This window comes from Periplaneta americana, chromosome 3 (genome assembly GCF_040183065.1).
Source record: "Periplaneta americana isolate PAMFEO1 chromosome 3, P.americana_PAMFEO1_priV1, whole genome shotgun sequence".
NCBI lineage: Eukaryota > Metazoa > Arthropoda > Insecta > Blattodea > Blattidae > Periplaneta > Periplaneta americana.
This window is the reverse complement of record NC_091119.1, coordinates 3,784,607-3,808,268: the sequence shown is the minus strand read 5'-3', so window position 1 is coordinate 3,808,268 and position 23,662 is coordinate 3,784,607. Positions and strand designations below refer to the sequence as shown.

Genomic DNA, 23,662 nt, shown 5'->3' with positions numbered 1-23,662 from the left:
AATACGTTTTCCGAAGTGATATAGTGTTAAAAGTTGTGTAATCAAGATGTATAAATCTTATGTGTATATTTTGTACGAGATCACCCCTTCTCCCAGAGCATAGCCAATATCTGCATTCCACTCGCCAGCTGTGAGCCAACTGGGAGGGAGCAAACCTTGTGCAGGCCTGATCTAGTTCAAGCAGTGTCCAATAAATTACTAAATATGTGGTAGAAATTCTCTTCATGTTATATCTACGTTACATCTTTAGTTTATTTATTTATTTATTCACGAACATTTGAGAAGTAAGAATAAGTTTGAGTTATATGTTTTTGGAGGAGGCACCGAATGACTAGTGTGTGCTTTCCGAGCTAGAAAACCTCATTGGAAATTCATATAGTGGTTAATGATTGTATTGGAATAGATTTTAGTGAGCTACCCCTGCTTTCTCTGTCATCATTTTACCAATCCTCATCATCCCTCTCATCTTGGGCTTAAAGCTACACATTTTGTATACAGGTACCAGTATATGTAGGTACCTAGTTGATAAGAGAGATCACATTTTATTATAACTGTGGGAATAAGTAATAGTACGGTATCTAATGCCAAGGCACTTTAATATTCTCAATTCGCCTTCTATAGGAATAGGTAAGATTACTGAAATGTACTGTAAATTAAATGAAGCACCAGTAGGTATGTTACTAAGAATAGGATTTATTTCCATTACCGGTATTCTCTGTACGCGCCAGAAAATTGTATAAGTATTGTTACTTGGAGTATGTACCAGTATCCTCAGGCTGTGGCACAAGCCTTCGAGCCTCTCCTCCATAAAAAAAAATGTACGAGTAGTATAAGCTAACAATAATTAGCTTCATGTGCATTAGAAATTGTTTTTCAGTTTCATTATAACATTCTTCCAATTTTACAATGAAAAGACAGCAAGATTTGACACTTCTGTGCATGTCGACTACTCTATAGGTACATTGTAATTATTATAATTTGTGAATGTTTAATAGTTTTATATGCAAACTTTAAAAAACCTGTGTTTAATCGCAGATACATTTCTTCTCCTACTCCGTTTTGAAAGTGAAAACCTCTTTATAGAAACATTAACACCCATTCTTTTCAACTTTACAAAGAGCACTGCTTTTCATCCTAAACTTCAGGGGTTTTGTGTAGGGCCTAATAATTATTGTATTCTTTAGCAACTCTGCTTGTCGCACCGCAGTTTATTTTGAATTCGTTTTTCCTTATCCCGAATTTATTTTTGATTTCATTAGCTTGAATACAGTGAAATCTTGGTCCATATTCATGGCGTACATTATAATTACAGAATCTTGTTAAACTTGACAAGATATAATTCCCGGGTTATTGTTTGTACGGTTAAATAGCATTGAAATGGGACACAGCATAATTCTACCAGAGTGTACGTTGATCCTGATGGTTCTAGTATGGCGGCTTATTGTTTGAGTGTACAATTTTTATAGAACGATTTCGCTGATAGAATAGGACAATTTATACTTCAATGTTTTTGTTCCTGTCGTTTTATACAATTTTATTTGTGTTTCTACATTTTAATGAAAATGTTAACTCTTTATACAACTTCTTACTGAAATCTTTCGCTTTCTTTTTGTGTGCACAGCGATCGTCATAAACCTCCATAAAGTGCATTATGGGAGTGAAATTCTACTAATTTCTAACATGGCAGCGTTGTAAGTGGAATTACGGCGCTTGAAATTAAAACAATAATACAGTTCTTTTACAACAATTACCGGCTTGGAAGTACATAATGCATGAATTTGAATGAAACAGTAATTTATTAAATCGTGTCTATCAATGCTGAAACGATATCTTTGTTTAACCAAGACGAATCAGACAGTCCGCTGTTGCGCGAACGTATGGCAGACTCCGATTGAGATAACGACGATCATGGGAAAGTGTCGAAAGTCGAAAGTGCTGTTTTTACATTGTGGCTCCCGGAAATGGGAACACGCTTATGTATGTATTGATGCAATAAAACATACGTAAGTTTGCATAATTGAGAGGGAACACTTTGTATATGGTCGTATGTGTAGCCTAGATTCTACGCCTAAACGTACCAATAGCAAACGGGTCGATGTTTTTTCACGAACACGCCTAAAATACCGTACTTATCCATTATTTCGATAAAAACCGCATACTTTTCGTTTCCGTTTGTCAATAGAAAATTCAGTTATTGTTGCATTGTGTTGTAGCCAAGTAGAATCTCGTTACAGAATGTGCTTACAAGTGACAATGGAAAGAAGATTGCAGTTATTAACACATTTCAGGTAATTGCTTTTGTTTCGGTTATACATCTATATAAACAGACGATGCGAGAACTAAAGACACAATGTCAAAGTGTTAAGTAATGTACATCAAGAAAGAACCAGGGAGCATGGAAGCAACATTCCAACCTCCACCTGTATCCTCCAGTGCTAGTTTGGATGGACCGCAAAGTCCACGTTCCGTGTGTTTTGTGTGTGGTAATGTGGGACATCCCGAACAGTATTGGTTACGGGTTAAGCCCAGTTCAAGCCCAACTGGGGGACCGAGTGAAGCATATTTCCCGTTTTTGGAATCCCACGAACCTCCAGCTGGATACAGACTTGAAACAAATTCCACACCTGCAGCTGTGCGGGCGTGCTACCTGTGTTACTCCCTCCTGATGCAGCAATGGGACTGCTATGAACGAGATGCAACTCCACATCCTAGGTATGAATACATGACATTTTGTGTGGATTCAGAGTTGCTGCACGTTAGGTAAACTAAAGAATATCCATCATATCTATACTACTGTTAAGTCAAGAATTCTGTCAAATAGGGGACTCATAAAGGCGTTCCAAATCTGTAAATATAAATGCGAAATAGCCTTAGCGATTGTACATGTTAACATCTCTTACCGGTAGCCTGTTTACTTTTATGACATCTATTGTTGCATCCTTTAGAATGTAAGAAATGTATTTACAGACTCATTAAACTCAAATTTTATGACACTGTAAACTAGAGCGCCGAATTTTTGGACGAGAAAAAAAGTAATAAGGAGTTTCTCTGTGGCTGTTATAGGCCAGGCTAATTCTTATTTAGGCCTAAGTAAGTACTAATGTTTCATTGATCATATTTAAGTGAGACTGTATCTATCTTCTGGGGGAACAATTCAATACCTAAACTCTGTGACTTAACTGAATATGTGAAGATACCAAACTGGAGACATTGAAATGACATTTCCAAATAAAAAATCAGTTTATGTACGTCGCTGTGAAGCCACAAAAATACGCCTTGTTAGATTTTTTTTAATTGACTTGAGAAATCCAATACTGCTTATTGACTTTGGACATTTGTTAATATGTGCTGCTCAAGTATGCCGAGCAGCATCTTAATGATGCTATGACTGTACTATGCGACTGTCGAAATGTTATGTGATTCGTGTTCATGTCACAGTGTTGTCACTTCTTACTACATAACTTCAAATCTAGCATTAGTATACAAAATCGCCATCATATTTTGAGATGAGTCGCCGATTATGGTTTGATAATGGAATCTGTGAAGCTAATTATGTAGGCTATTAACTCCTGAAAAAGATTACCGTAATATAATATAGCATTTGTAGGCCTATACCTGTAGGTGTTATGATCGTTTGCTTTCGTTAGGTAACTTATATGGACTTACGTACAGTGATTAGGCTAATATAAATCGCGACCTTCAACGTGTTCATTAGTCTATGGTCATTATTTTTTATATTTTTGTGTGTCACATTAGTTTGCCGTTTGTTTTTACAAATAATTAAAATAGTGCAAATCTAATCTTTCAGGTAAAGCTTTCTGTAAAGCAGATTTGAATAATTACAAGGGAAAAATTGTTCCGGGGCCGGGTATCGATCCCGGGACCTCTGGTTGAACGTACCAGCGCTCTGCCAACTGAGCTACCTGGGAACTCCACCCGACACCGTCTCAACTTTTCCCTTTATATCCACACAACTCGCGTGGGCTGACGAAATGCCAGAGACCCACATCGAGTGCACACAAACTCTGTGTGACTTGAAATTGTGGTTTTCTGTTAACGTACGTGAAATTATTCAAATCTGCTTTACAGGAAGCTTCACCTGAAAGATTAGATTTGCATAATATATACGCCACTGTGTACGTTAACAGAAAACCACAATTCCAAGTCACACAGATTTTGTGTGCACTCGATGTGGGTCTCTGGCGTTTTGTCAGCCCACGCGAGTTGTGTGGATATAAAGGGAAAAGTTGAGACGGTGTCGGGTGGAGTTCCCGGGTAGCTCAGTTGGCAGAGCGCTGGCGTTCAACCAGAGGTCCCGGGATCGATACCCGGCCCCAGAACAATTTTTCCCTTGAAATTATTCAATTAAAATAGTAATTCTACAACTGGGCCTAAGTAGCCTTTGTCTGTTCGGTACCGTATTCTAATTAGCATCGTTATTATGCTTTCTTGGTATGGTAAGAGTTGCTCTCTCAACCTAATTTAAGATTGTTCATTTTCATACGATTACTTACTTACCGGGTACTGACTGGCTTTTAAGGAACCCGGAGGTTCATTGCCGCCCTCACATAAGCCCACCATTGGTCCCTATCCTGAGCAAGATTAATCCATTCTCTATCATCATATCCCACCTCCCTCAAATCCATTTTAATATTATCTTCCCATCTATGTCTCGGCCTCCCTAAAGGTCTTTTTCCCTCCGGCCTCCCAACTAACACTCTATATGCATTTCTGGATTCGCCCATACGTACTACATGCCCTGCCCATCTCATACGTCTGGATTTAATGTTCCTAATTATGTCAGGTGAAGAATAAAATGCGTGCAGTTCTGTGTTTGTAACTTTCTCCATTCTCCTGTAACTTCATCCCTCTTAGCCCCAAATATTTTCCTAAGCACCTTATTCTCAAACACCCTTAATCTCTGTTCCTCTCTCAAAGTGAGAGTCCAAGTTTCACAACCATAAAGAAGAACCGGTAATATAACTGTTTTATAAATTCTAACTTTCAGATTTTTTGACAGCAGACTGGATGATAAAAGCTTCTCAACCGAATAATAACAGGCATTTCCCATGTTTATTCTGTGTTTAATTTCCTCCCGAGTATCATTTATATTTGTTACTGTTGCTCACAGATATTTGAACTTCTCCACCTCTCCAAAAGATAAATTTCCAATTTTTATATTTCCATTTCGTACAATATTCTCGTCACGAGACATAATCATGTAACTTACTTTGTCTTTTCGGGATTTACTTCCAAACCTATCTCTTTACTTCCTTACAGTAAAATTCCCGTGTTTTCCCTAATCGTTTGTAGATTTTCTCCTAACATATTCACGTCATCTGCATAGACAAGCAGCTGATGTAATCCATTCAATTCCAAACCCTCTTTGTTATCCTGGACTTTCCTAATGGCTTACGATTAGTTTTCATAAACTGTAGGCTAGCCTGCATTAAACCTAAACCTTCATTATTTCTGTCTTGTTAACAACCCTCTTTGTAATTTTTTGTGTGTGTTAGACATACGCGCTTACGCATGGTGTGCACTACTTGTTACTTGCTTTGTAGTAAGCTAATTACAAGCTTTATAAGGTTTGCACAGAGGTTGCCACGCATTGAGCCACTTGTGTCACTTCGGGAAGTAACTTTAAGTTTACTCTCTTTATAATGGAAACTAGAGACTAGAATATAATTAGTAGCTGCTACAAATCTGGCCCCAATTTTTCGTAGTTTCTGTCAGTATTTAGATTTCTCTCTGCTTCTAAGACTTCTAAGAGGTGTAGAATTTTTTGCACGCATTGATTATAAGAATTATTACCAAATAACTTTAATGAAGAGAGTTTCTTTCACCACTTCTTACTGAAGTCGTTTTGAAAACATTCTTGAGGGACACTAGTTACCTATCGTCCATTTAGCTTGAGGTTGTTCCTTATCATCTCATGCAGTAAGTTATGATTGCCAAGATTTTGGTTTTAAATAGTAAATAATATAGGCTATATTCAAATAGCTGATGTTCTGCATAGTCCTTATGGTAGCTGGGCTGTTTCGTTATATTCATTCATAGTTTCCTTCTGCCCAAGGGCAGGTCTTTCGCTGCAAACCCAGCATTCTCCAATGTTTCCTATTTTCTGCCTTCTTCTTAGTCTCTGCATACGATCCACATATCTTAATGTCGTTTCTGATCTGATACCTATCTTCTTCTGCCGAAATCTGTTCACCATTCCTTCCAGTTCGTTTATACAGAGGGGTCCAAAAATGTACTCACTGTTTGCAAGTCCATATCTCGTGACATACCGTAAACTGGGGTTACTTTGAACACAGAGGAAACTTTGAACATTTTTTCAGAAAATCATATTTAGGTTTCTGCATGCTGCACTCGTTATAGATGGAGGTAAATCATCATAAAATCATTCTCATACCAAATTTACCTCCATCTATAACAAGTGCAGCATGTAGAAACCTAAATATGATTTTCTGAAAAAATGTTCAAAGTTTCCTCTGTGTTCAAAGTAACCCCAGTTTACGGTATTTGACTTGACGTGATCATTTTTGGCACAGACAGGGTTATGTTCGAAATGACCACCACAACTTTATACAATGCCCATGACACCGAACTGTGGCTGTTAGTGTATCTGGCATAATGGCAGCACATGACTCTTCTATTGTTGCTGGTCTTTGTTGATACACGTCATTCTTGATGGTCCCCCAGAGGTAGAAGTCCAGAGGTGTCAAATCAGGGAACCAAGGTGGATACTCAACAGCACCTCTTCGGTCCACCCACCGTCCGGGTAGAGTTCTGTTGAGGTACGACCTCACATCTCGATGGTAGTGAGGCGGTGCTCCGTCTTGTTGCATGTAAACGAGTTCATCACCATACAGGTGTTAGATGAAAGGCAAAATCCTTGTCTGAAGCATATCAAGATATGCCTGACCAGTTACGGTACTCTCGAAGAAGAAGAAAGCACCAATCAAACCTCGCACTGATGCACCATACCACACAGAAACCCCCAGTAGATTCACTGCTCTGTCCACATGAGCATGAGGATTTTCAGGAGCCCAGTAGACACAATTGTGGTGGTCCACAGTAGGCTTACCGTTAAGTTTGAAGATGTAAATTATGTTTTCAAAATGTGTACACTTTCATACACTGAATATGTATGTATGTATGTATGTATTTATTTACACTGCAAGTGGGCAAGCACCGGTGGCAGTGGTATACACAATATAAACAATACACAATAAAATGATAAACAATACACAATACAGTTATACAATACACAATACAATTATGCAATACACAATACAATTATGCAATACACAATACAATCAGAATATACAATACAGTTTAACACAATAATTACAATTAATAATAAAACATAAAATAACCTAATTTTACAATACAACCTACATATGTATAATAATAATAATAATAATAATAATAATAATAATAATAATAATAATAATGTTTTATTTTCGCTGGCAGAGTTAAGGCCATAAGGCCTTCTCTTCCACTCAACCAGCCTTAATCAATACAATACATATTTATATTAAAAATATTTACACTACACTTAAAAGGTTCTCCAGGAATATTCTTCAGTTTTAACGACTAGTAGACTACATACTTATTTAAATTTAGATAAACCTATAAGGTAAAGTAGTAACTTAATTTATGAGCTAATTTAATTCAATTATAATTAATTTAATATTTGAGATAGCTAGTAAAATGATAAAAATTAATTTAATATAAGCTTACTAGGACTATGTTACAGGGAGAATAAAAATATATATATATATATAAATCTAAAATATATTTCTATAATGAGAATATTAATGTAATTGCCATTAGAGGTTTTGTAAATCTATTTAGAGAAATTAATGATGATAATAATAAGAATGGACAGATGTTAGTTTCATTATAAGCAACAAATATTAATCAGCATTTAATCTGTTAAGTAAGAATTTATGTAATTTTGACCTAAATGAAGTTATTGTCCAACAACCCCTTACATCACTCAGTAGCAAGTTCCAATTTCTAGCAACTGTAACTGTATAAGATGAAGAATATAAAGATTTCTCGTGGTGAGGTATAATGAGTAAATTGTTCTGATGAGATCTTGTACTTAGCTGATGATATGCGGATAAATTTTGGAAACGAGAAGCCAAATAGATTGGGGTAGCGGTGCGCAGAATTTGAAATAAGAGAACAAGAGAATGCAGGGCTCGTCGATCGCTTAGCCTTAGCCAAGACAGAGTTTGGAAAGACGGGGAAACATGATCATACTTACGAATATTACAAATGTAACGGACGCACGCATTATGCACACGCTGTAGCCTGCTGCTCAAATTTGCATTGAGGTTACTTAATATAATATCGCAGTAGTCAAAGTGTGGCATCACGAGTGTTTGTACAAGGATTAATTTTAATTTATCGGGAAGAAAGTGCTTCAGTCGCTTTAATGAGTGAATAATAGAAATTTCTTTTCTTTTTTTTCTTTTTTTTCTTTTTTTTTATAGGCCCTACATAAGTTTCAATAGTCTTTCACTTTACTCTCATCTCACTCACTGTAGTGGCACTATGACGCATTTCACTGACACGTTAGGACACATTTCACTGACACTCTATAACACGTTTCACTGACACTATAGAACACATTTCATTGACACTATAAAATATCACTGATCGGAACTATTCACTGCACTGTAAAACCATAACTTCACTGACTCACCTCGCTTCACTGATACAACAGTTCAAATAAGACAAATAATTACACCCTTATGCATACTTATAAACAGAACTACATTTAAGCTAAACATTTCTAGCCTAAGGCCCTCTTACACGCTATTTTTAAATAATTTACAATTCAAACCAAGGGAGTAACTCGTCAGGCTAAATAAAATACATGTCACCTTAAAAAAATTAAATGTTAAATGTCACCTTAATTTTAATTTGCACTTTATACACAACTTTTTAAGTTCTTCTTGAATCTCCTTAAGGAAGGACAGCCCTCAACCATTGCACAATACAACTGCATTTATTCTTAGCTGACTCACTGTTTAGTATTTTTTTTTTCTGTATGGAACTGGGCGACCAGGAAATTTATGTCTAAGTTTTCCCATGTTCTGTGACATGATTTCTTTTTCCGTCTGTACGTTTTCAAAATATATACATGTCCACGCACTGAATATTTAACCATAGCAAAACACAACGTAACGGAAGAGAAGGAACTCAACTTGTTCTTAGCTAACACATGAAGCGATTGCAGGCCCCTGCAGATGCAAGCAATGAGGATCTGCTGCTGATCGGCCGACAGAAACATTGGAAATGTTTGCTGGGATTCATTGTACTTATCAACCACAATTTGAGGGAGGAACATCAGCAACTCATCTACAAAAAATTTCTGTTCTTCAAAACTCAGCCTTAAGATTATGCCTAGGAGTGCCAAAAACCACATCAACTGTTGCCCTAGAAATTGAATGTAATATTCAACCAATCAAACACTATATATATTACAAAAGGATCTAAAAATACATTTAAAATTGCAAGCCTCATCCTGATCTCAGATGTTCTTCAAGCTGTCAGATGATATCCTGTGTAATTTCTATAAAATAAAAAAAGAAGAAATACCAATCTATATCCCAAACACACTCATTGCTAAAACTCCAGTTGTGAACGAAATTCCTCCATGGAAATGGGAGATTCCAGAACATAGCATACAAATTCCAGGAAATCATTCCAAAAATGATTCTCCATACATTCTTAAGTTAGATGCCATGGAACTACTCTGCAGCACATATAAGGATGACATTCAAATTTATACAGATGGATTTCTAAATCCTAATAATGGGACATCAGGAGCAGGATATTATATTCCAAAATATCAAGAAAGTTATTTCATACCATGTTCATCCTCCAGTTTTGACACTGAATTGCTAGCTATTGATGCTGCTCTTCAGTGTGTTACTCAAATTTCTGAAAAATCTATTTGCATACTTACCGACTCCATAATTAAATATGTACCAAACCTATATGGACATAGAATTATTCCAATTCAGAAACAACTAAGTAAACTAAAAGAACTCCAAAAGGAAATAACATTTCAATGGATACCTAGTCATTGTGGTATACCTGGAAACGAGAAAGTCGATAATATTGCAAAACAGGCAACATATTTGCAACCAAGACCTCTTCAAGTGATATCTCTGTCCAGTGCTTTTGCTTCAGTAAAGTCTCATTTTACAAACCTATGGATCAACAATTGGCTCTGACAAAGGAAAAATTTTACAGTCTGTACAAAAGAAACCAAATGACCTGGAAATGTACAAAAACTCGCCCAGACATGTTCAAACATTTTTAACAAGAGCCAGAACAGGTCACATTGTCACTCAATTGTACCTACACCGATTTCACATTTCTGATAATCCTACTTGTCTGTGGTGTAATAATCATGATGAAGATCTGGAACACATTCTTCTATACTGTCCATCCATAAACCACAAAAGAAGTAAATTAAAATCATCAGTACCAGTTGCAGAAGACACAGCCCTGCAGTATATATTGACTACACCCCAACTCTGGCTACTAGCAACAGGCATCTATAATGAACACCGATCAAAATACCCCTCATTTCTCGTGAAAAACAACAACTGAATAGACTACAGTGGACTTTGTTGTCAGCAAACAGCTGGATACATTAAGAAGATTGGTTGATCAATCAATCTTCTTAATGTATCCAGCTGTTTGCTGACAACAAAGTCCACTGTAGTCTATTCAGTTGTTGTTTTTCACGAGAAATGAGGGGTATTTTGATCGGTGTTCATTATAGATGCCTGTTGCTAGTAGCCAGAGTTGGGGTGTAGTCAATATATTGATTGATCAACCACAATTTGTGTAATGTCCCATTAGATTACGTTGTTAGGCCAGGCGAACTGTCACTTGTTTTGTTGTGTGTGAATTGCCTTAGGAGGTAGGCTACTTTATTATCATCAGGAATAAGTTACTTTTACTATACTTTGGGCAATGTGTGTTCAGTTTGATTGAGTGAATGCATTTGTGACGTCTTCAGATCAATATAATTTTTAAAGTTCTCCCTTACTGTAAGTCATACTAGCCTATATCCATTGTAAAAGTTAACAGCATGCTTGTAAATACAAGAAGTACGGAATGGAGTGTTCTTTCCAGCTGCATGTCTCTGGCATATAACCTCCAACTTAAGCCGATCAATTTTGAAAACTTCATGTTCGAAGATAACATCTTCAACTATATGAATTTTGGTTGTACTTTTCCTTGCAGCATGAAGTTTCTGATAGTCTCCAAGAGTTTGAGATGTAGGCTATCTATATTTTATACATTTGTTCAAGTTGTTATTGAAATTCCCTTGGAGTGGTATCCAGCTTTGCAGCTTCTTCCTGTGTCACATTTTGTAGTGCTTTCGATCATCATAAATTGTATTTTGTTTGTTGTGTCTGCAGTTATTGTTTGGATTTAGACTCTGAGTTCATTATAGCAGAGAAGTTATTCTTTTTAAATCTAATTTTAAGTTCATAAAATGTATTCATGCTTTTCTTTTTGTGGTTGGGGCTTTGACCATGATCAGAAGTTCCTTCGTGACATAATATCTTTCTTTATCTTGCAAGGAGCTCTCATATCTCCTGTATTCTTCTGTATAGCTAACTCCTGAGATCATTTTGCAGCTTCATTACTTTGGTTTCATACATTGAGTTGACGTGTTTAATATTTGCATTTTGAATCTCGGTCCTAACTAGAATTTTGCTTTCTCTTTTTCTCCCAATGATTGGAATATTGTTTAGTCAACTGTCCGCAGACAGGTTTGAAATTCACAAGTGATACCAACTACTTATGAGGCAACTAAGCCAGAGATAATGGGATAGAGTGGCCAGTTTCTTTCCCCCTCCATTGTAAATATTGCTGAATAGCTACATATATCGTCGCCCTGGTTGGCAAGTTGGTATAGCGCTGGCCTTCTATGCCCAAGGTTGCGGGTTCGATCCCGGGCCAGGTCGATGGCATTTAAGTGTGCTTAAATGTGACAGGCTCATGTCAGTAGATTTACTGGCATGTAAAAGAACTCCTGCGGGACAAAATTCCGGCACATCCGGCGACGCTGATATAACCTCTGCAGTTGCGAGCGTCGTTAAATAAAGCATAACATTTCGCTACATATATCAGACTTCAAATGTGTACAAACAATTGTTCTTCCTCTGACTCATATCGTCAAGTGAGATGTACTGCCTGATAATAGATGTACGTATCAGCCAGAACCTCAAGCAGAGATATGACTGGAATACCAGTAACTAATTTGAGAGATAATTCAATATAAAGTTCACTTAGCAATTGTAGTTCAAATATTTCTGATCTTTGTGTCATCATTTTTATTCATAAAATATATATAAAAATTTGTTGCGCAACAGCCATAGAGGAGCAAGACCAGCAGCTGACTGCTGACCTCTGCCTCAGCAGAGGTGATCATCCAACCAATATGGGGGTATGTTTGGTTGGCATGATGATCCCCAGCTGTCATAGCTGGCTTTTGAAACTGGGCTTCACTACTTATTATAATTCTACAAATTCATGGCGATATTGGGTGGACACCTATCCCATACATTGACCGAAATTTAATGAGAAAAATTTTTTCCCTCTCGAGGTCTTGAACCATTGCTTATTCTGTATCACTAGCCTAAGATATGTCGCTTTTACCATGGAACTCATCTTCGATATACTGTGTGCAGTTCTGCAGCTTCTGAAGATTGATCCTTGTTAGAGATGTATGTATGTATGTATTTATTAACACTACAATTGGGTATACACCCGGTGGCAGTGATACATAATATACAATAATTACAATTATATGAAATAAAATAAAATAAACCTAAATGAAATAAAATAAAATAAACGTAAATCTATAAATAGCAGATGCAATAAACCTAGGACTATAATTAAAAACTACTCTATAATAACGCCTACGATAAGCAAAAGTAAATCTAACTTATAAGTACTTCTATTTCACCCATCTATTACCAATTTAAGTAATTACAATTCACCTTAATTAATTACATACCAACTTAATTACATATCATCTTATTTAATTACATATCACCCTAATTTATTTACATATCAACTAAATTACATATCATCTTAATTAATTACATATCAACTTAATTAATTATATATCAACTCAGTTACATGACACAACTTAATTACACTGCACCTCCAATTACATTTTCAATCTAATCTTCTCAACCTTTCCTTAAGTGTATTGATTTTAAGAGGACCACCCTGAAAGATTGCCGCAGGTAAGCTGTTCCAGTCTACTATTGTGCAGTTAACAAAGGAAAATTTTGCCACGTCCGTTCTTTGTTTTCTACATTTAAACTTCCTAATATGATCAGCCCATATCGGTCCATGCTTTGTGTCCCATTTGTGCCTTAAACAATGCGGTGAGTCTGGTTTTTCGTCACCTTGATTTGAGAAGTTCCCACCCTAAGTCTTTTACTGTCTCCTCACCATGTCCCTTCCCATTTTGACATATTTTGCTGCCTTGCATTGGACCTTTTCTATTGAATCGATGCTGCCATATACACAATCTTCATGTATAATTTTTGAGCGTGGATTGTGTCCAAACTTGTAGGAACATAGCACAGCACTTAGCATGTGATGCAAATGTTAACTTACGAAATAAAATGCACGTCTAATTAATAAGTCGAATTAATACATACTTGTTCACCATATAAACTACTGCAGCCATCTTCTGTATTGTGATACATTAGGTTTGTTTCAGCAGCAGTTTCCAACTGTCATGGGACTGTCACATCGACTTTAGTATTAGTAGTATTAGTATTTATTTATTTAACCTGGTAGAGATAAGGCCGTCAGGCCTTCTCTGCCCCTCTACCAGGAGATTCCAACTGTACTATTCATGCAGCGATAACTTCAAACTCTTTACTACTTGTTTGTGTCAGGCATTTTTGCAGCATATCAAACCATCACCAAACCATTTCCTGATGGTCAGAAAAGTTTGCGGATCACATGCAACCCAATCTTAAATCACATTGACGCATGTGCATTAAGATACTTGTGCTTTACTTTTATTCATTGGACTTGCACACATGTACTTTTTGCATTAATATTTTATGTTTCCATGCTTATCTATATTTGGATGTTAAAATATACCCTGAAATTTAATCTATGTCTTTAATATACGAAATTAGTAAATTATTTTACATCAGATGAGTGTTGGTGCAGGGATGGTTTGAAATTAATTTCAAACCATTCATTGCTGATCATGCACAATAGTTGAGGTTGGAGCAGTTTTCAAACAGTTGTCAAACAATAATAAAATCGCTGCAGAAACAAACCTATTTGCATAAAGTTTGAGTTGACATGTTGAAGTACTTTCAAAATTCGAATAATTTCGCATTGGATGCAGTATTTAAATTATGAGGCTTGGGGATTTAAAAAATAAGCTCTCTTCTTTTCAGTGCACCCATGGGGATGTAAGGTAATCTGGCTGATTGAAAATTTTTGCTCACTATCATGTCCTAAAAACATATTTCTGAGTTGTCATAGATGAAAGGTCACATGAGCAATTACTCAATCCTATAAAAGCCATGCCGATTTGCTTCTAAGTTTGTCATTCATTAAATGTATCAGTCAAAATTTTTGATTTCAGAAAAGGAGAATGACCCTGCAATTTGTGTTTTATGAACAGTAGATCAAAATTCTGTCGTTATATTGTAACTACATTGGAATTTTATGAGTCAAAAATGGGGTTTTCAAGCTCCAAATTCCATATTTTGTGTACCTATTCACTCAACCACATACTGCCAATTAGATTTCATCAGCAAAGAATAGCCTGTTAAATTACAGCTTGAGTTTACTATCATGAACTGACTGCAAAATATCCACTCTTAGAACCTATATTGTTGATCTGGATTGTCTGGTGTAATTTGCTGCGTGGAATTTTGTATGGCTTGAGGTCACATTATTGAGCTGGCTTACCTGGTATATATTGTTGCATTGATTTTATGACTTGATAACCAACTGTACTGAATGTTATATGGTTTAGTTAGTTTGAGATTGCATTATTGATCTGGGATGACTGGTGTATGTTGTTGCACTGAATGTTATATGGTTTAGTTAGTTTGAGATTGCATTATTGATCTGGGATGACTGGTGTATGTTGTTGCACTGAATGTTATATGGTTTAGTTAGTTTGAGATTGCATTATTGATCTGGGATGACTGGTGTATGTTGTTGCACTGAATGTTATATGGTTTAGTTAGTTTGAGATTGCATTATTGATCTGGGTTGCACTGAATGTTATATGGTTTAGTTAGTTTGAGATTGCATTATTGATCTGGGTTGCACTGAATGTTATATGGTTTAGTTAGTTTGAGATTGCATTATTGATCTGGGTTGCACTGAATGTTATATGGTTTAAGTTTAGTTAGTTTGAGATTGCATTATTGATCTGGGTTGCACTGAATGTTATATGGTTTAGTTAGTTTGAGATTGCATTATTGATCTGGGTTGCACTGAATGTTATATGGTTTAAGTTTAGTTAGTTTGAGATTGCATTATTGATCTGGGTTGCACTGAATGTTACAAACACAGCTCATCATTATCCTATTCACATTAGGCTATTAATAATATTTACTAAATTACAAATTTTACACAGTATTCCTTAAATAGAAATTTTCTAGAGCTTTTTTAGAATAAAAGTAAGTGAATTCAATCTTTTATGTATTTTAGATGAATGGAAGGAGCAAACTGCACTTAATGAACGACTTTCACAAAACTTCAAAGGTTATTACTAATGTTATATGATGACAAAGTAGATGTGAAGTTGCAATTTAAAATGTCCATGGTGTTTAATGTGGTGCGACATTTTTGGGTGTCACAAATGCAGAATCATTAATTATTTCAGAGCTGTATATCCTCAGGAGAGGGAAGAAAAGGTAAACACATAAGTTGGATCCGTTACCAAGAAGTTAATTTCCTTGATTGTAGAACTGATGTAGCTCTGAAATATTGAATTTTTTATATATCTGTGACACACATCTCTATAAGTTACCATAAGGACTATGCTTGCCATCAAATATCTAGTTGTGCTTTATTTAGTACTGTCAATTATGATTTATTATTGAGACAATACAACAGGGTTGCAGATAAAGGAAATGCAACTGTCGTACCAACTTATGAAAAAGTCGTACTTCAGCATAAAGTTGTCATAGATTCATAATTTTACTATTTTTATAGATAATGCGCACAAATATTATTTCACTTAACACCCAAAAAAATGGTTCATAAGCAAATAAATATATAATAATATATGTCCACAATAACTTTAGCATTCAAATTACCATTTCTTCATCGACACTGTCATCCTGGTAAAGCACGTACGATGACGCTTGGTCAGAAACAACATTATTTTATTGAAAGCCAGCAGAAACTCTGTTTAGCTGGTGTGATGGTAGATATTTAATATCAATCAATGCGGCAGCTGATGATTACATCAAATTAATCCGCCTGCAGTCGATTCAAACCTGACACCGCTATAATGTCGGCGTGTTTAGACTTCTTAATCCTACTGCGGTACTATTTCATTGATAAAATACTTTAATTTTTGAACATACAGTGTAGTTAGCAGATCTCTGAAGTCTTATTAGTTTGATATAACCGCACCACAGTCTACTATATACAGTCACGAAGCTTGAGTTTTGAGGGTGCTAGAAACAATAGACTGTGCGGGCAATATTTTGCATTGCCTGTAATGAGGCGATATTAGCGATCCTAACGGTGAGCAACTATCTAATGTATGCATATTTAATACGTATTGAGCTTCGTGACTGTATATACTAGACTGTGACCGTACCGTACATGAAACCTGAGTTACTTGCATGTCAAGTATAATCACCATATTCATTTTCAAAGCTTATTTTATCCCTTTAAAGCATGTTTCTTTCATATTTATCAGTGACATACTGAATGAAGAAAAGTTGTCTAGAAAAGGGAGGAGTTAACCGTTAATTTTATTTTAATTATAGACCAACATTTTAACTTCCAAAATAATTTTTTCCCTTCAGTGAAATAGTCGTACAAAATTGCGTACGACATAGAGTTCGGTCGTACCTCGTACAATTAGTTAAAATAATCGAATGCATACGACTATAGTCGTATGTATGGCAACCCTGCAATACAAATACCTTCAATAATGTGAAAGTGACATAAGTTACTTACTTGAAAATAGCACTCTAAACACATATTCATAACTTCAGTCAGAAGATAGGCCTATTGTACTGCTAATGCATCTTGTTAACTTAGTGTGCACAAAAATATATTGCATTTCTGAGAAGCAAAGAGAAATGAAATATGAATTGCTTTCTACATGGAAAATTGGGACTAGTGATATATTTGAGATTCAATTCCTGCAACATTTTGAATCCTTATGAGAAGACTTTCGAAATGTTATACCACAGTCTGCTATATACAGTCACGAAGCTTGAGTTTTGAGGGTGCTAGAAACAATAGACTGTGACGGTACTATTTTGCATTGCCTGCAGTGAGGCGATATTAGCGATCCTAGTGGTGAGAAACTATCTAATGTTTGCATATTTACTACGTATTAAGCTTCGCAACTGTATATACTAGACTGTGGTTATACTTCATTATTGAAAGTGTTTTCCTTCCTTTCTTCTACCCTTAATTTTTAATTTCACTCAAAAAAAATTTTATTTTTTTTTTTATTTTTATGTCATCCGAAAGTTTGAACTTTCTAGTTTTAAAAAAATATATCAGTTGTGTCTCTATGATGTTTAGTTAATTAATTAGTTAAGTTTTTATTGATCGGAAACACCCTTTCTTTAAACCAGAAATGCAGTTCTGCAAGTGCCAATCCATCACATTCTGTCACTTTTATATATTTTTCGTGTAGTAATTCAAATTTGGCGATAGGATTTGACTGCATTATTTTTCATAGTCAGAAAGCTGTGTGTTTGGTTTTACAATTTTTCATACCCTCAGGATGTAGATGATTTTTCTCCAGATTCAATTTTACAGCAGTTTACAACACTAATGTTAACACAAAGGGCATTTAGAATTCGGATACTTTCATCATTTTTCCACCAAAATGTAGCTAACTGGCAAACTACAAACAGTGTCCTACTGCTTAGGAAACTTAATTTAAAACTTCAACATCTTAAATTTTTATGTTTGAAATAAAAAAAAAATACATTTTTTTCTTAATGGGATAAGATAGAGAAAGATTGTTTTCACAGTTTATTCTGTGAATTTTTAGGAAGAAGGCAGTGAAATAAGTTTTGTTGTAAAATGAAAACTTTGGGCCAAGAACTAAAACAATTTTCAGTTTTCACTTTAAAAAATTACCCCCTAACCCCCCAAAATATTTGAGAGACTTATTTTGTGTGAAAATTCTTAATTTTGTGTCAAGTAATCAGAGAAAAAAAAGTTTAAAAAAATTGGAAAAAAAAAAAATTGCAAATTTTTCTCGTACCTTAACATGATTCTTGGGTTGTGTTCTGATTAATTTCACAGAAATTAAGGAAAAAGTGTTGGAACCCAAGAATCTGTGGCAGAACATCCATGAAAATATATTTATAACAACTGTCATTTTCTGAGTTAAAAGCAATTTTGTTAAAAACAATTGCGAAACTTATAAAACCTGTCAATTTGTAAATATATGCATATGTCTTGGCTCCTTTCCAAATTTGCAAAGACTTCTGTTCGTCTGTTATGTCAGTGTTAGTATATGCCAGAATTTGAACTTACCTGCAGAAGATAGTCTTTTCGTTTTAATGCCAGATCTCTGTTTATGTTCTGTGGGGCTGTATTGAGCAGACCGAATGCCCAAGAATCCCCATGACTAGACTCTGGATGTCCATATATTTATTTTGCTTGAGAAATAGGCAGGAAAAATACAGTTATTGTGCTTGAAATAGACATTAAAATAGGTATTTAAAATAAGGAATCTAATAAAATATTGTAGCCTATTTTTAAAGTAGTATTTGTTATATTTATATACATTACAAATTCATTCCTTACCTCACTGATTGCACGTCACTACAAGTTTCTTCAAGTTTCCTGCACTTTAATTTAGATTCTGTCAGCATGATTATTTTCAACACTAAAATGATTGAAAATGTTCCTACCAAGTCCACAGAGCTGGAGGAGTATTTAGAGAAACTATTATGGAAGGACTTAAATGTCGGTCACAGTTGAACTCTCCCCTTGCGTTGTCATGATGTGCACATATATCGCCTTTTCGTCTCATATTTCAGACATTGTTTCTTCAACTATGTTCATAGTTGCAGTCAATGTTTTCCCCTTCTCCTCCCCCACCACCTTTTCAAGTTTTGTGGTTACTTTTGGCAAAGTAGCATATTTGCTGCTACGAATGAAAGATTTTTACTAAGGTTTTGTTAATGTGAGTTTTTTTTCACTTCGCAAAATTGAAGCTGTTTCATTCTTCAACAAAACAATCCATCAATTCGCATATTTGTTTAAAATGTGGGCATAATACTCTGTGCAGCTTCCCAGAATATTTAAATTCTTGAAAAAAAAAAAAACTTTCATATTCTAGATTAAGCTTTCAATATCATAAAACAAGCTACGAACTTCTCTGCAATCCACGTGCATTTCAGCAATAGAAGCATTCTTGGAAAAATAATTTGTCTTCTTCGTGCATACTGTGTTGGTAACAAAAAGCAAGACATTGTCATGTTGTGTACCATTGGGACAAAACAGTTTTAGTGTTTATAAACAACTACAAAATTGTTAGACCATTTGGTCTTCTTTTAACAGACCGATAATATGATGTAGTAGTCATTGCACATTTCCATTGTTCCCATGACAACATTAGAAATGTAATGCTGCACGACATGTGGTTTGATCATTAGAAACCCACATTATTTTTCAACTAAGCTCATAAAAGATCTTGTGAATAATTTCTTTATAGCTCATATTAACACAGTTATCACATCACTTTGCTCTCTTTCAAGGAATAGGCTATCACTACTATTTAGTAAGATTTGAAACTCGATAACATTCTGAAAAATGTTGACAATACTTCTTTGCTTCGTGGCTCGATATGCAGAGGAGCACTTTAAGAAAAATAGAGAGGATGGAGGGGGGGGGGGGTTGCGTGTTTTTTTTTTTTTTTTTTTTTTTTTTTTTTTTTTTTTTTTGGCTGTGTGGTTGAGAGTGACATGAACTCTGATCTCTGCACATCGTACAGTATTGGCTAAAATCATGTGAGGTAATAAAGAGTGAAGAAAGAAAATAATGTCTGAATTTCAAAATTTTCTATTAAATTTTTTGTTAAGTTGAATATCTCTTCAAGTAAAAAAAGACTACTACCTTTGAGATCTGGGTAGTGATGGTGTAAATTTGATGGTTAACAGTAGGCTTCATGATGACATGTAGCCTGTCGTGAAGACTAGCCTTGTTGAAAACATTTCTGACTAATCACTTCAATGTGGAGTTGCAAAACTTCACTGATATGATGGACAACTCATTACAAAGGTCGAATAATTGAAGAAGTACGTTGCTGATAGTATTTGTGAATTTGTGATGATAAATTAATGTATGTATGTGAAATGTTATTTTATCCATTTACATCAAATACCAATCAGCTAAAGATTCTGAACATACCTTGTAACAGTGTTAATTCATAAGCGAGAATTTTGTATTTTGAAGCCTGTTTTCACAGCAGCGTCATATGGTGGAGAGTAAGAATCTGGACTAGTTTTTGTATACATATTTGTTGCAAATTCTTCTGTATGCAGACTTAATGATTTTCAATGTTTGTTTGCAGGCGCCTTTATTGGCTGAAGCGCTGTGACAATGGTCCGTTCACAGGTGCAGAAATGGTTCTTCAGGGCGAATATGCTGCCCAAGTTCTCGGTTTAAATGCTGCAGACAACACTCACAGGTCAGACTGCTAAACTATTTTAATTATAGTGTGCGAGTTTTTATAGCAAAAATAATTTTTCATTACTGTATTATTAGCTCTTTCCATGAACTTTCTTTGAGGGTGCCAACCTGTATGGGTAACATTTTAAAACATAAGAACATAAAATCTCATTACAGAGCCTATTTAGAAAATTTGAGTATTTAATTTTATTGAATGGAATGAAAATATTGTTATTTTTTAACGTCATGTTCTTAAAATTTATCGTCACTAACCCAGTAATTTCTCAATGAAAGTACACTAAAGCTCTACATTATTCTCTTTCTCAAGACATTGCCCATAATAACACACTTAGCACCAAAATTATTCGACGAAAGAGTAATGGAACGGAGAAAAATTCTCTCCAGCACCGGGATTTGAACCTGGGTTTTCAGCTCTACGTGCTGATGCTTTATCCACTAAGCCATACCGGATACCCATCCCGGTGTCGGACAGAATCATCTCAGTTTAAGTTCCAACTCTTGGGTTCCCTCTCATGGCCGCCCTCTGCACTACGTCATTGGAACTTAAACTGAGACGATTCTGTCCGACACCGGGTTGGGTATCCGGTGTGGCTTAGTGGATAAAGCATCAGCACGTAGAGCTGAAAACCCAGGTTCAAATCCCGGTGCTGGAGAGAATTTTTCTCCGTTCCATTACTCTTTCATTGTATAATTACGCAGAATATGTGCATGGAAATATCATATGTACTTCAGTACATTAAAATAATATATAAAATATATACCAAAATTATTATCACTAGGCTTACCATGTCATGACGACGATTATTATTATTATTATTATTATTATTATTATTATTATCATCATCATCATCATTATTATTATTATTATTAATATTATTGTTAATATTATTATTATTATTATTATTATTATTATTATTATTATTGTTAATGGTAGTAAGCATGTAAACCTGCCCCATCACAGTTCAAGTGTGTAATAACAAATTCCAATTTTATCGATCGTAGTAAATGTGTGAAGACCCACTCCCATTTACAAGGAGACCATCCCACTTTGATGTCAAGAAGATTCGGGTTGGGAAAATTTTGGGTGAAAGTAATGCCAAATCCATAATACGTGTCTCGGCTTTTTTCCATATGGGCCTGGGTTCAAGAGAAAAAAAATGGAAAAACAACAAAATTAACACAAGTCAAGGGACATGCACGTAGAAATAATCCCCACTTCTTTTCAGGAATGATATTGGATTAGAAGAGTTTGTTAAACACTCAGGTGTTGTATCTATATGTAATATTACATTCTGGGAGAGATTATATTTTGTTATATACGATTTATTCTGAAATTCTTTTTCTTTTTTTGGTTTTAATTCTATGAGTAGGCCTAGTAACAGGAATAATATTACGTCATGCATTGAAGGGAACCTGTGGCCAGACCTTTGTCACGTGAAGATGCTGTCAGTCGACCAGGTGTGTCTCCTCGGCTGCTCACATCTGCTCCTGCACCTGCTCCTCCACCGTCTACTGTTGCTATGAGCATTGAAGATTCCCGAGGCTCAGAAGCAGCGCTAGATCTACGTCATGGAGGTGCGAGGGAGTCCCCAGCACCCACGTCAACAGGTATAGACTGAGACTATTGCTTAAAATTTTACACATTTTACAGCATCAGCAGCATTTAAATACATCCCAAAAACACATCTGAGAGATGTATGTGATTGACGCTGCATGGGCGAACTCACATTTTGAAGGGTCGGCATTATCTTGCTCAGTAAAGGTACGGTCACACGTCGCTACTTTTGCTGCGCAACTTTTGTACTGCAGCTGCAAAAGTTGCGTGTCGTGTTCACACGTAAGCCAGAAGTAGCGCGCTGCACGCTACTTTTCGTGCTGCGCAATCCGAGTGCAGCAAAAGTTGCAACTGGAGGTTGCGAGTCTGTTCACACACAAGGTGCTACTTTTGCAGCCGCAGTTATGCTGCAGGTTTCCATCTCCGTGTTGACTTCTCAATATACATTTTGTGGTTATGTTCGCATTATTAAGAAACTCATGCGAAAGCTTACTTATCTATTATTTGCTTTTCTGTCGTATCTAGTATTCAGAAATTGACATTATTTTTACTATAAAGCTTTTAAAAACGCCTATATACTTAAATGATAACCAACAGTATATTCACGTAATCAATGTTGGCAACCCTCCTGTTTGGAACTATACTACAGAAAATTTAGAAAATGAATTATATCGTCAGCAATTATGCTCAGACTGTGTTGTGTATTTAATAACTGTTACAAATAATTTATTTTCATCACATTTAACATTAAAACATATCCAAACAATAAAAGTATCATTGGCACATTTGAGTGGCAACACTGGTTGCAACCGCAGCATAAGTTTCAACAAAACTGATATCAAAAATGCTGTGGCTGCAACCCCGAGAACCCTGTTCACACGTCGCTACTTGTAAGCTGAGCGCAGCATGGAAAAGTAGCGGGCAGCAGGTTCGGCAGCTGCTACTTTTCGGGTTGCACCGTTGTTCACACGTCGTAGTACAAGAGTTGCGCAGTTTTTTGTACTGCAGTGCTGCAAAAGTAGCGACGTGTGACCGTACCTTAACACTTCATGTACCATGCTTCCATACATGTGAGTGTGTAAATTACATTACCTGCAAGTAGACTTGTGTGACAGTCAGTGTATGCAAGTCGTAAAACGAGAA

The 23,662-nt window shown here is 35.6% G+C and overlaps 1 protein-coding gene across 1 annotated transcript in view; it reads left to right on the top strand.

Annotated features, from left to right (window-relative positions):
- Window positions 1–1,598: 1,598 nt before the first annotated feature.
- Window positions 1,599–23,662, top strand: part of LOC138695761 (uncharacterized) — a 223,861-nt gene continuing 201,797 nt past the window's right edge. Inside the window, exons 1-3 of the mRNA XM_069819941.1 lie at window positions 1,599–2,712; window positions 20,846–20,962; window positions 22,373–22,572. Of these exons, the coding sequence (XP_069676042.1) occupies window positions 2,369–2,712; window positions 20,846–20,962; window positions 22,373–22,572 (661 nt within the window). The 5' untranslated portion in view covers window positions 1,599–2,368. The remainder of the gene's footprint in view (window positions 2,713–20,845; window positions 20,963–22,372; window positions 22,573–23,662) is intronic.